Source organism: Rhinatrema bivittatum, chromosome 9 (genome assembly GCF_901001135.1).
Source record: "Rhinatrema bivittatum chromosome 9, aRhiBiv1.1, whole genome shotgun sequence".
NCBI lineage: Eukaryota > Metazoa > Chordata > Amphibia > Gymnophiona > Rhinatrematidae > Rhinatrema > Rhinatrema bivittatum.
Window position 1 is genome coordinate 103,462,346 of NC_042623.1, and position 14,717 is coordinate 103,477,062.

A 14,717-nucleotide genomic window follows, 5' to 3' on the forward strand; every position below is an offset into this window, starting at 1 on the left:
AAAAAAATATTTGAGACGTTTATAGTATTCTGCTTTTTTTTTCCCCTTCTAGTTCCATTACTTTTCTACATTCTGAAGTTTTTCCAATCATTTATTCTCTACTCTTTCCTTATATGGATCCCTCTGAACACATCTAAGATACTCCAATTATCTAGTCTGCGCTCTGTTCTATAGCCAAAGGCTTCATGCTGCACCAGAAATTATATAAAACACAAGAGTCACTCAAATACTGCACATTATAACAAAAATTAAAAAGAAACATGAAAGCAAAATGGACAAGTCTCACAGGAAAACTAATTCGAAACTCAGAGGCAGCTAACTAACAAAGAACCCATTTCACTAAACCAGCATAGTGCCCTCGTCAAGAGCAGGGCGAATCTTGCACTCCAAAAGAAGTTCAGCGTTACTCTAGACGTTTTGGGGTGCAAACCCCTTAAAATGCAGCTCCACACAACCCATGCAGCAGGGAGGCCGCCAAAGACCTGCTGCCCCATGAGATGGGAGGAAACATCCCGCGTTCGTTCAAAACCTGAAGCTATATCTCTAAGCCAGTGTCCACCCGCGCTAGCCAGCTCCAATGCCCAGCAAACAACTAGAGAAGGTAGCAGCCACGACCTCCAGGAATGATACCAAGCGCAGATACCGCGCAGGCCCCAAGCACTTCCTATCCCGGGACAATATCGAAACCCCAACTGCAGAATAAGACCCACCTTGCGTCGCTAACAGATTGATCTATTGCTCACTTACTTGGACCACTGCGCCAGACGTCCCCTTCATCTAACTGACGCAGCTTATCTGTTATCCTAAACGCGCCGAACTCGCCAGTCTCCTCCCGCCAGCTCAGCGCCGCCACGCTCGAAACACCACGAAACGCTGCCCCATTGGTCCACTGCCGTTCACGTGATCTTAATGGGTAAGCGCACGTGTAAGACTAGTATTACTCGCCACCTGCTACGTCACGCTCAGAGCCAACCGGAAAGAGGTCGGAGAATGAGGAAACGACTTGAGCAGACCCCGGATACGGAACAGTGTATTGTAGGAAGAATATGTTGCCTCAGGTCACGTGATACGGTAAAACTTAGGCGGAAGTAGATATGCTTGGAGTTGTTTCTGACGCAGTAAATATCTCATTATCGCGTGAACGTTCTCATCCACTTTTTATCGGTTTGACTCTCCGTTCGTCAGACATGACTCGCTATTGCGCGGCATTTTCTTGTAAGAGCCGAGGCGGTCGAGGCATTAAAGAGGAGCGAAAGTTGAGTTTTTACCCGTAAGTTTTCCTCCATGCAAGTGATAGCTCTAGTTCTTACTTTTTAATTAAATTACTCAGCCGTCCCACCTCATTATTGGGCCCCCAGTTAGTGTATGTGTGATCTTGTGTGATGTAAAAAATGTATATAAAAATATGTTCCTTTTGTTCTGCTACACCATTCCTTGCTCACGAAATATTTCCGCTCTTCAGTGGAAGGAGGTAGAGGACACACCTCTTATGACTTCACTTAGTGCCAGAAGGGAAGTGTTGGGTGCTAGGCTGTGGCGTTGCTAGTAGTCTGGGTTTCTAGCAACTGAACACAAGTGTGGTCTTTTCAAAAGCTTCCAGATAGAACCTAGGGTTAGCCTCAGTTTGGTAGAGCACTCTTGGTTCCTGGAACAGTAGTCTTTCGGGGCAGAGTTGTGTTTTGTAGTGTGTTTTTTCTTCTGAAGTAGCCTTTCTACGCGGCTTACCCAGTACACTCACAGGCGAGTTTTCAAAGCTTGGTGTGCATAAATACTGGGAGATACGCGCGTGGTCGTACCCTGCTGGGCCGAGCGCATTTTAGAAACGGCCTGGCCACACTGCTTTATCTGCCCGGTAGGCGCAGAAGTGCCGGGCCTTTCCAAAGGGGCGGGGTCTGGGCCGGACAGCGCGCGCACACTTCTGCTCTTTAGAGCAGGTAAGTTGTAAAACGAAAAAAAAATATAAAGGAGTTAGGGTGGGTTTAGGGGTCGGGGAGGAGAGGGGGGAAGGGTAGTTAGGACAATAGGACTGGGAGGGAACTATGAAAGGCCTACTCCTGTCGCTGCGCGATGTTTTTTTTAATATTCCCCCCTCCCGCGTCTGCCAGAGGGAATCCTTTTTTATAACATGACGATGAGCCTTTAAAAATCCACCCCTTAGGGTTCTGTGGACTCCATAGGGTTCTCTAAGGGCACTAGTCAAGTTAGAAGGTGGCAAAACTGAGCAGTGTCCCCAGTCTCCCCTTATCTCATCTCTTTGCTTCCTTTTTTTCTTCCCCTTCCCTCCAATGAAAAGGGCATCAAAAAGAGAAGTAGGAAGGAAAGCTTGAGAACAACTACTGCCCGGGAATAAATACTGCTTGGGAAAGAGAGTGTAGGGAGAGCCGATGCATACAGAGGCATTGTTTTGTTTTTTTCTTTTTTTTTGGGGGGGGGGGGTTTGCAGAAGGTGGATCCCCTGGAAATGATGCTCTGACTAAAAAAATTAAAGAAAACCCTGCCATTGTCAGGAAAAGCACTGCAGGGAGCAGTTTTCCTACCACCCTAGCAATTAGCAGTTTGCAGCAGTGAGAAGGAAATCCTAACTGTAAGCTAAGTGGCAGAGAAGCAGTCTTCACTCACTGCCATGTTCAGAGACAGAAGTTATGCAGGCTGTGAGGCTAAACAGGTTCCTAGCATTGCACAATCCTTTTGTCTTGTTTGTGACATGGTCGGGAGCTGGGCACACAAGAGGAAAAAGGAAGGCCCTCCTCTTAGCAGGAGGAAGTTTGAACTCCAGAACTCTCTTGAGGGAATTAGCACCTCCAGAATTACAACTGAGTCCAGTGGGGGCCTGGAAGGAGCGCCCCCCCCCCCCGAATTTGTGTTGATGCATCAGGTATTTTGTGCCCTAGAAAAGCTGGATTGGCTCCCATTCCCCAGGATTTCAGAATATAGCCATTGCTTAAAGAGAACAAGGGAAGTATTTCAGATCCCCCTCCTTTTCATACACAGGAGTTTAAAGGAAGCTCCTGGTTAGAAGAAGACTTGGACCATGATTTTCCAGTACATTCCCAAGAGGAAGAAGAATACTCCTCGGAGGAAGAGCCAGTAATGTCCGCCTGTGTAGAAGGAGAAGCTATCAGCCCTGACAGATCTAAAAATCATGGACCCCAGCCCAAAAGATCCGATACTTCAAGGGTTTAAGGAGGCTACCAAAGACATTCCCCTTCTACAGCATTTTAAGGCATATGGGCCTTACAGAATGGGACAACCCACAAGAAGAGTTTAAGGGAGACAGGGCAATGAGTAAAATTTACCTTCTGCCCCTGGAAGAGAGAAACAGTCTTCAGAATACCCCTGATTGATGCTTTAGTTTCAATGGTTACATGCAAGACAAAAATCTGGTGTTGGGCTGAAGATCTCTGCAGCACATGCACATAGAATTTGTTGCAGTAGAGGATTATTAAGAATACAAACACACAGCACTTTCTGACTGCAGATAAATTTAAGGAGATAATTCATAATGAAGGGTAATCACAAGTGGGATTAGGCTTGTTTCCAGTCGGGTCTTTGCACAGTAGATTCTTTCCAATAACAACTCATTCACAGAGACAAGACTTCTAAACTTCACACCACAGTATGACATTAGCACATAGCAGCAAGAACTCACAGGTCTCCTCCAGCTCCCATGTCTTTCTTTGGCCTCCACACCATCTAAATGCTGGAAATTCTTGGGAACTGTCCCAGCACTCCTTTTGAGTACTCTGAGGACCAGTCCAGATCCTCTGGTGGGGCCATAAGCAGATTATCTTTAGGTTGAAGTTGGCGTTTTCTGAGACAGTTTGGGGCTCTGTGCACAGCATACCAGCCCCAGATCCAGCAGACTCTGGTTCAAGATCATGAAACACACCTTGTTCCCTGACAGAATTCCTCCTCTCCTTCAAGGAGTCCCTCTGGACACCTCAAAATTTCATCAGGATCTGGCCACATACCCTATCCCCATTGGCGATGGGTTTGCCAGAAAATATCACAAGAAGTCCTGCAATGGAAATGGGTGTGGTAGTTCTGGGTTCAAATACATGTCCTATGAATAGAAGCTTTTCAGATTTTAACACTTTTAGATTTGTATAGTCCCTAATACTGGGAATAGGATCTGAATGTGTAGTTACGATCAGTAAAGGTAAGCACAGTATGTGGTTCAAAATCCAGTTCTGTAGACAAAGGAGTGCATCCTTTAGGCACAGGGTCAGATGTATCAGAAGCACTAGGTGAAGTTCTCCTTTCAGGCACAGGGTCCAGCACGGCAGATGAAGAGTCCATCCCGGTAATCACAAATTCCGGTAGACCAAGGGGTACTGATCCTGCACAAAAGCTTTTGGACCTTCTGTGTGCTCCATTTTATGTGTTCATTAGTTCTTGTTAGGTCAGGGGTATCCTCTCTTGGAATGGCTTCAACACTTGCAGGTCAGTCACGCAGAACAGGCACAATATCTGGCATTGGGCTTGCACCTGGGACCAGCCTGGTATGAGAAACCGGCTGGGCAGTTAGCACCACATACAAAAAAATCAACACACAAAATAAGACCCTAGCTCTAACCAAGCAATGACTATAATTAACTTAATTTTCTAGCTGGTCTCAGACCAGGGTAAGATCTCTCTTTTGATCTGAAATCTAACAAGAAAACACAGGGGCTGCAACATAAAATGGCAAAAAAAGAAACCATTCCTTTAAAACTACCCATGGTTCCTCTGGCCAGCTAGCTGCAAAAGCTGGAGGTAGAGTAGAGGGTTCTCAGTACGATGTCAGGCTAAAGACCTCTGTAGCACATGCATCCAGAATTTGTTGCAGTAGAGGTTTTATTAGGAATGCAAACACAGAGCACTTCTTGACTTATGCACTGCAGGTAACATTAAGGGGATAATCCATAATGAGGGTAATCGTAAGTGGGATAAGGCTTACTTCCAGGCCAGGTGTCCATTTGGGTTTTAGCACAGTAGATTCTTTCCAATAAAAACTCGCACATAATTAGAGACTTCAAAACTCGCACATAATTAGAGACTTCACTGAACAGTATGACATTAATACATAGCACCAAGAATTCATGGGTGGTCTCCTGGATTCAGCACCTTTCTTTGACCTCCATGCCATTTAAATACTAGGAACACTTGGGTGGTGTCCAAAATAATAACTAGTTATTACTATAACCATTTGTTGTCAAAATTCCCATGAGATTTTTAACAGTAAGTGCAATAACAATCTTTAATTTGGCCATTGCCAACATTTCGCTTTAACGCTGCATCAGGGCGGACTAGTTCTTTCTCAACCCTCGGGCTTGTTGGTCACTCACACACAGAGACAAGACTTCTAAACTTCACACCACAGTATGACATTAGCACAAGACCGAGGGTTGAGAAAGAACTAGTCCCACTGATGCAGCGTTAAAGCGAAAAGTTGGTGGTGGCCAAATTAACAGTTGGTGATTTTGGAAGGCACATATTTGCCTAAGGAAAACGAATAACTCAGAGCAAGTTGAGAGATAAGTGCCTGGTTGTTTAAAGATGTTGGGATAATGCTTTACACAAGAGAATGTTACAAGTATTTTTCATTCACGGATTCTCATGATTGGGATACAGCCATACCGGGCTATAACTTGTTAAGGAAGGACAGAGAACAGAAAATGGGGAGGAGTAGCTCTTTGTCAAGAACAATATCCATGCAACTGAACTGCAAGGAAAGTGGGGTAGAGAAGAAGCATTTTGGGTAGTCCTAAAAAAAAGATGGTTCATCCATTTTCACTGGTGTGGTTTACAGGCGGAAGAACTAGGCAGAGATCTGGTTGAAGACATCCAAAAGGTGGGAAAGAGGGAGAAGTGCTGATTCTTGGAGATTTTAATATGCCAGTTGTAGACTGGAGAATCCTTTCTGTGGAATCGAGAGATAGTGGATGCACTGCAAGGGGCTGTCTTCAAACAAATGGTAATGGAACCCACAAGGGAGGGTGTTATACTTGACCTAATGCTCACTAATGGGGAGATTGTCTCTGTCTGGGTGGGTGCCCATCTCAGCACCAGTGATCATCAAACGGTATGGTTTGAAATAGCAAATAAGACACGGAGAAGTTACATAAAGACCTGAATTTTGCATTTCAAAAATACGAATTTGTTGAAATGGGGACATACCTGGAGGTAGAGCTAGAAGACTGGGAGAAAATGGGAGAAGTGGTACAACAGTGGGCCAAACTAAAAGGAGCAATTACAAAAGCAACAAATCTATATGTTAGAAAAGTAGACAAAGGTAAGAGAAATAAGAAACTGATCTGGTTCTCAAAGGAGGTTGCTGACATAATAAAAGCAAAAAAAGCAGCATTCAAGAATTATAAAGGATCCCAAAACGAAGAACAAAGGGAAGAATATCTGGTAAAACTTCGGGAGACAAAAAAGTAATCAAAGCAAAACGTCTGGCAGAAGAAAAGATTGCCAAAGAGATAAAGTAAGGTGACAAAACATTCTTCAGATACATCAGAGAAAGGTCCAAAGAGGTATTGTGAAATCAAAAGGTGATTAGGATCAATGTGTGGAGATAGTCAAAGAAATGGCCGAAATATTAAATACTTGTATAAAACCTCGGACTAATGAGACCAGTAAAGACCAGTATTAAGAGTCTAAATAGAAGTTTATTAAAAGAAATGTGTCTTTTCTTTGGAGCAGCAAGCAATACAAAGCAAGTGGTGCACAGCTCAAATCTGCTCAGTGTTACACTGCTAGTGCACCGGGTTATAAAGGGTTACCTTCAGCCAATCAACAGGTGTCTGCATTTACCCACCTCTTACCTTATGACCAGTCATTAAATTTATGCATGTATGTACGTGCCTGGTTACTATGGACAGAAGCCCCTGCACTCATTTCCAGGAAATGAGTCCAAGTAAGTTTCGTTTTCATAATTTTCACAGTGCTGTTGTCACGTGTGCTGGCTATCAATCCACTAGGTGTAGTTTTGTGCTGGCTATTCATACATTCCCCCCTTTTGAAGGGTTTCTCCTAGGAACCCTTCACACCTATCTGCGTCACATATCGCCTTTCTTAGGTTGTTCCGCCTAGTTAAAGCTATTCCTTACTGGCTAGAGACTTACCCGTCTTAGTACCAATGTGCTCATTTTTCACAGCTAGCTATTATAGGTGGTGGGGAATGGTTCGGTGTCATCATTGGAAGCCAGGAGCATCAGGTTCAAAGTTTCAGCTTGACTTAGCACAGGGGTGGGCAATTCGGGTCCTCGAGGGCTGCAAACCAGTCGGGTTTTCAGGATATCCTTAATGAATATGCATGAGAGAGACCTGCATACACACTGCCTCAGTTGTATGCAAATCTATTTCATGCATATTCATTAGGGGTATCCTGAAAACCCGACTGGTTTGCAGCCCTCGAGGACCAGACTTGCCCACCCCTGATTTAGCATGATCCGGGTGCTGGTCTGAGTTATCAACATTTCAGATACTTGATCGCGGCATCTTCATAAACAGATACAAAGGCATGGCAGACAGAGGCAGACAACAAGTCCCAGTAAGGCATTCGTACACATGGAGCCAATTAGAATTTTGAATCCTGAACCTAAGCTAGTGAACCAAGATCCAAGGGATCCAAATGGGTCACTGACATCAAGGCCTTTCCAGGTTTGCACAGGTACATGAGCAATTGACATCATGTTGCGGGTGATCTCTTCAATTACTTCACCCTGGTCGTCTATTTGAAGACAACAGTTACTGAGGTTAAATTTACCACATAGTCCTCTTTCTGAAGCTAGTATGTAATCTAACGCTAGACAGTTCTGGTAAATGGCATTCCAGAAACCCTTTTGCTGTGTAGCTAATATTCTCAGTGGTTTTGCAGTTTCATTAGTAATTATTTCAACAACAGCTTGCAGTCTTATAATACGATTTAACATGTAAATTGGAGTTCTTTAACCCCAAGAGCCATCCTGAGCCCAGGAGGCTGGATCGTAATAAGCTACAATTCGTTCTGGGGGCCATTCGTCATCCTTCCAAGTACCTATCTTAAGGTCTCTCTTCTTGCGCACATCTGAGTATGTACCATACAGGGGCATCCCTAGTTGCTGACCCATTTTTAGGGGAATTAAGAAAAATGAGGGGCAAATAGTACCTATGGTACAGGTTCCAAACCAATCATTCGGTAAGGCGGCGTGTGCGTATTGTCCAGGGATGACCACGAGTACAGGAGCCACCCTCAACAGTATAAAAATACTTCAGTGTTCACTAAAGAAGACCCTGGGAAAGGACAGTCACTAATTAACAAGACTGTGGAAGGGGGTGAAATAGACAAAACTCTGTTTACAGCAAAGAAAATATGGAAAGAGCTAGGAAAGCTGAAATTGGACAAAGCCTTGAGAACTGATGAGGTTCATCCCAGGATACTGAGGGAACTCAGATATGCTGGCGGGTCTGCTTTGTGACCTGTTCAATAGATCCTTCAAAATGGGAGTGGTGTCCAGTGATTGGAGAAGAGCAATGGTAGTCCCGCTTCACAAGAGTGGGAGCAGAGAGGAGGCTGGAAAGTACAGGCCAAGTTAGCCTCACCTCAGTGGTGGGAAAATTTAATGGAGACTCTGCTGAAAGAAAGGATAGTTGAACTATCTACAATCCAGTAGGTTGCTTGATCCGAGACAGCATGGATTCACCAGGGGAAGGTCCTGTCAAACAAAGCTGATTGATTTGGGTGACTAGAGAATTGCACCAGGGAAGAGCGCTCGATTTGGTTTACTTGGACTTCAGTAAAGCTTTTGATACGATCCCAAATAGAAAACTTGTGAATAAAATGAGAAGCTTGGGACTGAGCGCCAAAGTGGTGGTGTGGATTACAAACTGGTTGATGGATAGAAGACAGAGTGTGATGGTAAATAAACTCCTGAAGAGAAAACTGTATTAATTGGAGTGCCACAGGGATCAGTGTTAGGACTGTTTCTGTTCAGTATCTTTGTGAGCGACATTGCAGAAAGGATAGAAGGTAAAGCTTGTCTATCTGTGGATGATACTAAGATCTGCAACAGAGTGGGCATGCCGGAAGGAGTAGAGAGAATGAGGCGTGATTTAAGGAAACTTGAACAGTGGGCAAAGATATGGCAGCTGGGATTCAATGTCAAGAAGTGCAGAGTCATGCGCCTGGGGTATGGCAATCCAAAAGAGCTGTATGTGATGGGGGGTGAAGGGCTGTTGTGCATGGAACAAGAGAGAGACCTAGGGGTGATGGTGTCTAGCGATCTGAAGTCAGCGAAGCAGTGTGACAAGGTGATTGCAAAAGCCAGAAGAATGCTAGGCTGCATTGAGAGAGGAATAACCAGTAAGAAAAAGGAGGTGATAATCCCCTTGTACAGGTTCTTGGTGAGGCCTCTCCTGGAGTACTGTTTTCAGTTCTGTAGACCGTATCTCAAAAGGGACAGAGAGGGTATGGAGGCGGTCCAGAGAAGGGCGACCAAAATGATGGTGGGTCTCCATTAAATGACTTATGAGCAAAGTTTGAAGGTCCTAAATATGTATACCTTGGAGGAGAGGAGGTGCAGGGGAGATATTATACAAACCTTCAGATACCTGAAAGGCTTGAATGATGCATAATCATCAACAAACCTTTTCTGTTGGAAAGACATCGGAGGAACTAGGGGTCACAAAATGAAACTATAGGAGAACAACTCAACCAATGTCAGGAAATATTTCTTCACAGAAAGGGTGGGGGATGCCCTTCCAGAGGAGGTAGTAAAGACAAAAACAGTAAAAGATTTCAAAGGGGCATGAGATAAACACTGGATCCCTTAAGGCTAGAGGATGGGAAAGAAGAAAAGAGTACATGGGGGTAACTTGCTGGTGTGGCAATCGCTACCCTTAACCAATAAGCCTTTATGCTATTGATGCAACTCCATCATTGCTGTATACTTCAGTGGCAGAGGGAAAAGGGAAACTAGATTCAGACAGCAACCAACAAGGACATTGAATTGCACAGTCTGGGAAAATAAATACTGGCCATACAAGCTAGCTTGCTGGTCTGACTAGATGGACCATTTAGTCTTTTCTGCCGTCATTTCTATGTTTCTGTGAGATTGTTCCGTCACCTCGAAAGCCTGACTAAATCATCCTATCTATTGAAAACACCATTTACTATAAACAAACTTGCTTTTCTTTTTTTTTTTCCCAACTTAGATTCCTTAAGAAAAGCCGAACTACATCTCCCTTCATGCTTTTGTATAAAACCAAGATTCTCAGCTTGTTCCCCCTGACAATGATCATCCAGTTCATACATCATGCTCCTGTGTATTTGAAATAATTTAGGTACCACACTTGTGAGACAGTTTTATTTCCATGACTTGATTTAATTTAAAGTGACACCCTTGATTTCATACAAACAGAAGAGATAACCTAATTTTGTCAAACTTGGTATCTGTGAGAATCATTGATGTCCAGTTTCTTCTGTAGTATATCTCAAGTAAAACTGAATGATAGGTTGTACATAGTTCAAATGTGCCTCTTGTGGTGTTTGATTCACATAAACAAGAGGCACATTTGAACTATGTACAACCTATCATTCAGTATAGGGTAAAAATGTTATCTCCTATTTGCAAGGAAATTTAAAATTTTTAAAAACTACCAATTTAAAATGATTACAGAATAAAAATTAACTGTGATAATTGCTGTGTTGCTACATAATTAATGACATCTCTTAAATTGGTTCTGAAGAATTTCACAGTTGAAAATTTGAGGTATGTCTGATCACCTGTTATTTATGATGAATGTGGATGAAGGCATTTTATGATGATTATAGGTTGGGATTACTGTATCAGTCAGTCATGTCTTCATCACTTTGTATGTGAGACTGTTTTTTGGTAGTGTCATAGAAGCAAATGACAGCACAATTGATCGCTGTTTGCTAGAAATCATAGTCTCATCCTAATTTTGGGTAAATTTTGCTTTTACTAGCTGACACCTGTGAAGTTCCCTGAAAGTTCCTATGAATTGCCCTCCCAGCCAAAGCACAGCCTGCCCTCCTGCTATGAGTCCCAGAATATCCTACTTGGCTCCACCTCCCCCCACCTCAGTCCCAACCTAGGCTACCCTTCCCAGCCCCAGCACAGCCACTCATGAAAATTTCAGTCTCTCATTTATTGCCTTGCCTCTTTCCGATCCCAGCACAACTTTTTCTGCCCCATCCAGCCCCAGCACACTGTCCCCCATCTCTGCAGCTCCAGCCTCAGCATATCCTGCCGCTGTAACGCCAGTCTTAGCATAGCCAACCCCTCCCCTCAAGCTAAGCTCTCCCCCGCCTCAGCCACTCTAGCCTCCAGAGATCAACTCATTCTCTGAGAGCTAGGAGCTCTTAGCATCAAGTGTACACATACAACCTCTCACCAACTAGTAAATAATTATACATGTGGCACTTAGTGCAAAAGACTTGATAGCCCCCATCTCGTTGCTGGACTACTTTCTGCATCTTAAGTTTGTTCACTTATTAACTATTTAAAATTTATAAGAGAAACCTTAATCTATTGCTTTATATTTGTCAGTGATCCTCCAGAGACTACAGTTAATCTACTTATAACTACCAGTTGCACACCTTATTGATCCTTGTTTTGATCTAATTCCCTGTTACTGTGTCATAAATAAAGCGGTTGCTGAAAATGTATAGGAAGTGGGAGCTGAAGCCTAGATGACTTGCTGTATCCTGTAGAATCCTCTGCTAGGAGAAGTATGCAGATCAGCCTTCTGGTCCTCTGCTGCTAGGAAAAGTACAAGTGCTAGGAAAGTTTAAACCTACGGGCCGATACAGTAAAGTCCGCGGGAGAGCGGACGAACACCCGCTCTCCCGGCGCGCTCACCGGCCCTTCACCGGTGTGCGCGATTCTGTATTTAAATTTAGGTGACGCGGTAAAAACGGGGGAAAAGGCGTTAGGGACACTAGCGCGTCCCTAGCGCCTCCTTTTTGACAGGAGTGAGGATACTCATCTAGTATCCGGCAGAAGCGAAGGCAGCAGGGTAGAGAAGAAATGGCACCTACAAGGTGCTTATTCACAGCATATACCCATCTGCTATACAGCAGAGAATCAAGGAGGTGACTACCTGAGTTAGAAACTGGTTGATTGGGAGGTGAGAAAGGATAGTGGTAAATGGAGTTCACTCAGGAGAGCACTGTTACTAGTGGTGTGCTGTCGGATCAGTCCGGGCCAGTTCTTTTCAACATTTTCTTAAGTGAAATTGTGGAAGGATTGTCGGGAAAGATTTTTCTTTTTGTGGATGATACCAGAATCTGCAAAAGGGTAGACACAGGCAGATGTGGGCAACATGAGAGATCTAGTGAAGCTCAAGAAGTGGTCTATAGTCTGGCAGCTAAGTTTAAATGCTTAAAAAATGCATACTGATGCATTTGGGCTGCAAAATCCCAAGGGAGTTATATAGGGGTGAAATTAGAAGTAATAAAGAAGTGGGATCTGGTGGCGATTAATATATCTGATGATCTTATGGTTGCGAAATAAGATAAGGCAAACGGCAAAAGCTAAAAAGATTTTTCACTGCATAGGGAAAAGATTGGTCTACAGAAAAAGGAGGTGATATTGTTCCTGTTGAGACATTGTTTGGAATATTGTGTACAATTCTGAAGAGCACACCTTCAAAAGTATATAAATTGGAGTCCATCCAGAGAGTGGCTTCTAAAATGATCAGTGATCTTCATTCTAAAGCAGACTTAAATATCTAAACATGTATACCATAGAAGAAAGACAAGATATTGGAGATATGATATTTCTAACCAGTACAAAAGAGAAACAGAGGAGTGGAAGTAAAGACAAGGATTCAATCAGAGCTACAACATTTCTTAGGTACTGTTTAAAGGAACTCTACATTTTAGATGGAGTGTCTATTGTACAGAGTCCCAATAGTCCCTAAATTCCAGTTGGAATAGAGGCCCAAAATTTCAGGATGGACTAAGGAGGACCCCAGTAACAAAAAGGAAGGGACCACGCAGTTGCTGATTCAAATTTGTATTTCTGGATTGTGGATTTACCAAAGGAAAAGTATATTTTATATCTGATCCCTTTTATTCCACAAGTGCTTCAGTAAAGATTTTTTGGAACACCAGTTGTGTCCCTCTGATTCCTTAAATTCACTTGATGATTGGCACATTTAATATCTTGGGCCCTGGAGAATATTCCTCTCCCCTCCCCCCCCTATGAAGAATCAGCTGAATGATCCTTGAAGAGTGGATTGTGACTGTGTATGTGACTTGGCCCCAATCTTTTGTGACTGACCATGAATTTCAAATTATTCCCCAAATCCAGGGTTACACAAAATGTTGCCCAATGTGGGATCTCAGCTGTAAGAAACTTTATTTTCTGTGGAATTACTGTAAAAAGTGGTGATTTTGGTGTTCAGGAGACACTGTCGCAATCTTGAGAAAACTTGTGAAAAGTGTAACATAGGGACCCAAAATTACCATTGTTCCCACCACAGGGACAAGATGGAAGATAAAGCGTGCAAGATCGCTGAGATAAAGGGACTTGCATGCATGCCCCGGAGTTCATTGATGAAGAGATGCAGTGTGATGTACAAGGATATGATTGCATGAGGCTGCAAGCAAGAGAGTTATCAAGCCACAGCTATTCATTTAGCTCTGTGACTTGTATGCCAGAAGAAACTGTGCCAGATGGCCACATTGGTGAATGGAGAAAGAAATCAATTGAAAGAGATTTCCACCCCCCCCCCCCCCTATGTTTGGGGAGGCACTGCAGCAAGCATCTATACAGCTGCACGGTCCAAAATGGGAAACTACCATCCAGTGTCATGTGTGCTATGGTCCAGAAGAAACACAAAATGGCTAATCATCAAGGGACTCCTACATCACCCCTTTACATGGTACATGAAAAGGTATGGTTGGATTTAAGAATACCACTACTCCATTGAGTTATGAGTGCCGAGACAATGGTAGAGGCCTATCTTGCTGCATTGTGAGTCCTGCCAAAGTAAGTTATTTAATTGAATTTGAGAAATCGTTGTTCTATCATAAAGCAAAGCAATGTACAATTTAAACATTAAAACAAATGAAAGAAATTACCATCAAAATAAACTACAATAACAAAAGAAAGTAAAATAGTCTTAAATGTCATAAATTAGCATAAAATAAATCTTGAATAACAAAATCAGCATTAATGAACAATAGTATAAAATAGTACCATCAGCAAGAAAAAGCGTGGGAAAATAAGTCTTGAGTAGCTTTCTGTAAATTGTTTGCCGAGGAATTACCAGAAGAGCTTTTTCCTCCCAGCACATTTGAAACAGCCCAGGAGACTAGAGCTATGTGTATCCAAGTGGCAGGGCTAGTTTGACTTTCATCTCCCCCTTCATCTGATGGCAGCTCGCACGCTCAGCCTGGAAGTTTGGAGGTGAGTGTTAAGGGATCTACAGGAAAATGTCCTGAATCCCTCTGAGGGACTTCACTGGTACCTGAGAAACTTGTAGTTACTCCCAGAGGAAAGGCTGACTGCATGTGTTACTCAGCTCCTTGAGAACAGCGTTTTGGGCCTAGAGCCCTAAATAGATGTGGATCCACCCTAAAGAATGGGAGGCCTTCAGCCTACGTAGATTTCACTTCCCAGATCTGGGACCGATGTTCACAGTAGAAGCTATGAATGAAAGATTTCTCCCAGTGACTTATAACTACTATGACCTTGTGGTAGGGGCCATAGCCAGATTAA

The 14,717-nt window shown here is 43.3% G+C and overlaps 1 protein-coding gene across 11 annotated transcripts in view; it reads left to right on the top strand.

Annotated features, from left to right (window-relative positions):
* Nucleotides 1–948: 948 nt before the first annotated feature.
* The window catches only part of THAP5 (THAP domain containing 5), a 49,119-nt gene continuing 35,350 nt past the window's right edge, over nt 949–14,717 (top strand). For 2 of the 11 annotated variants that reach the window (XM_029614992.1, XM_029614996.1), the window contains exons 1-3: nt 1,078–1,270; nt 10,180–10,308; nt 13,477–13,890. In XM_029614992.1, coding sequence (XP_029470852.1) covers nt 13,670–13,890 — 221 coding nt within the window. In that variant the 5' untranslated portion in view covers nt 1,078–1,270; nt 10,180–10,308; nt 13,477–13,669. The other 9 variants (XM_029614993.1, XM_029614997.1, XM_029614998.1 and 6 more) reach the window with 8 other exon arrangements.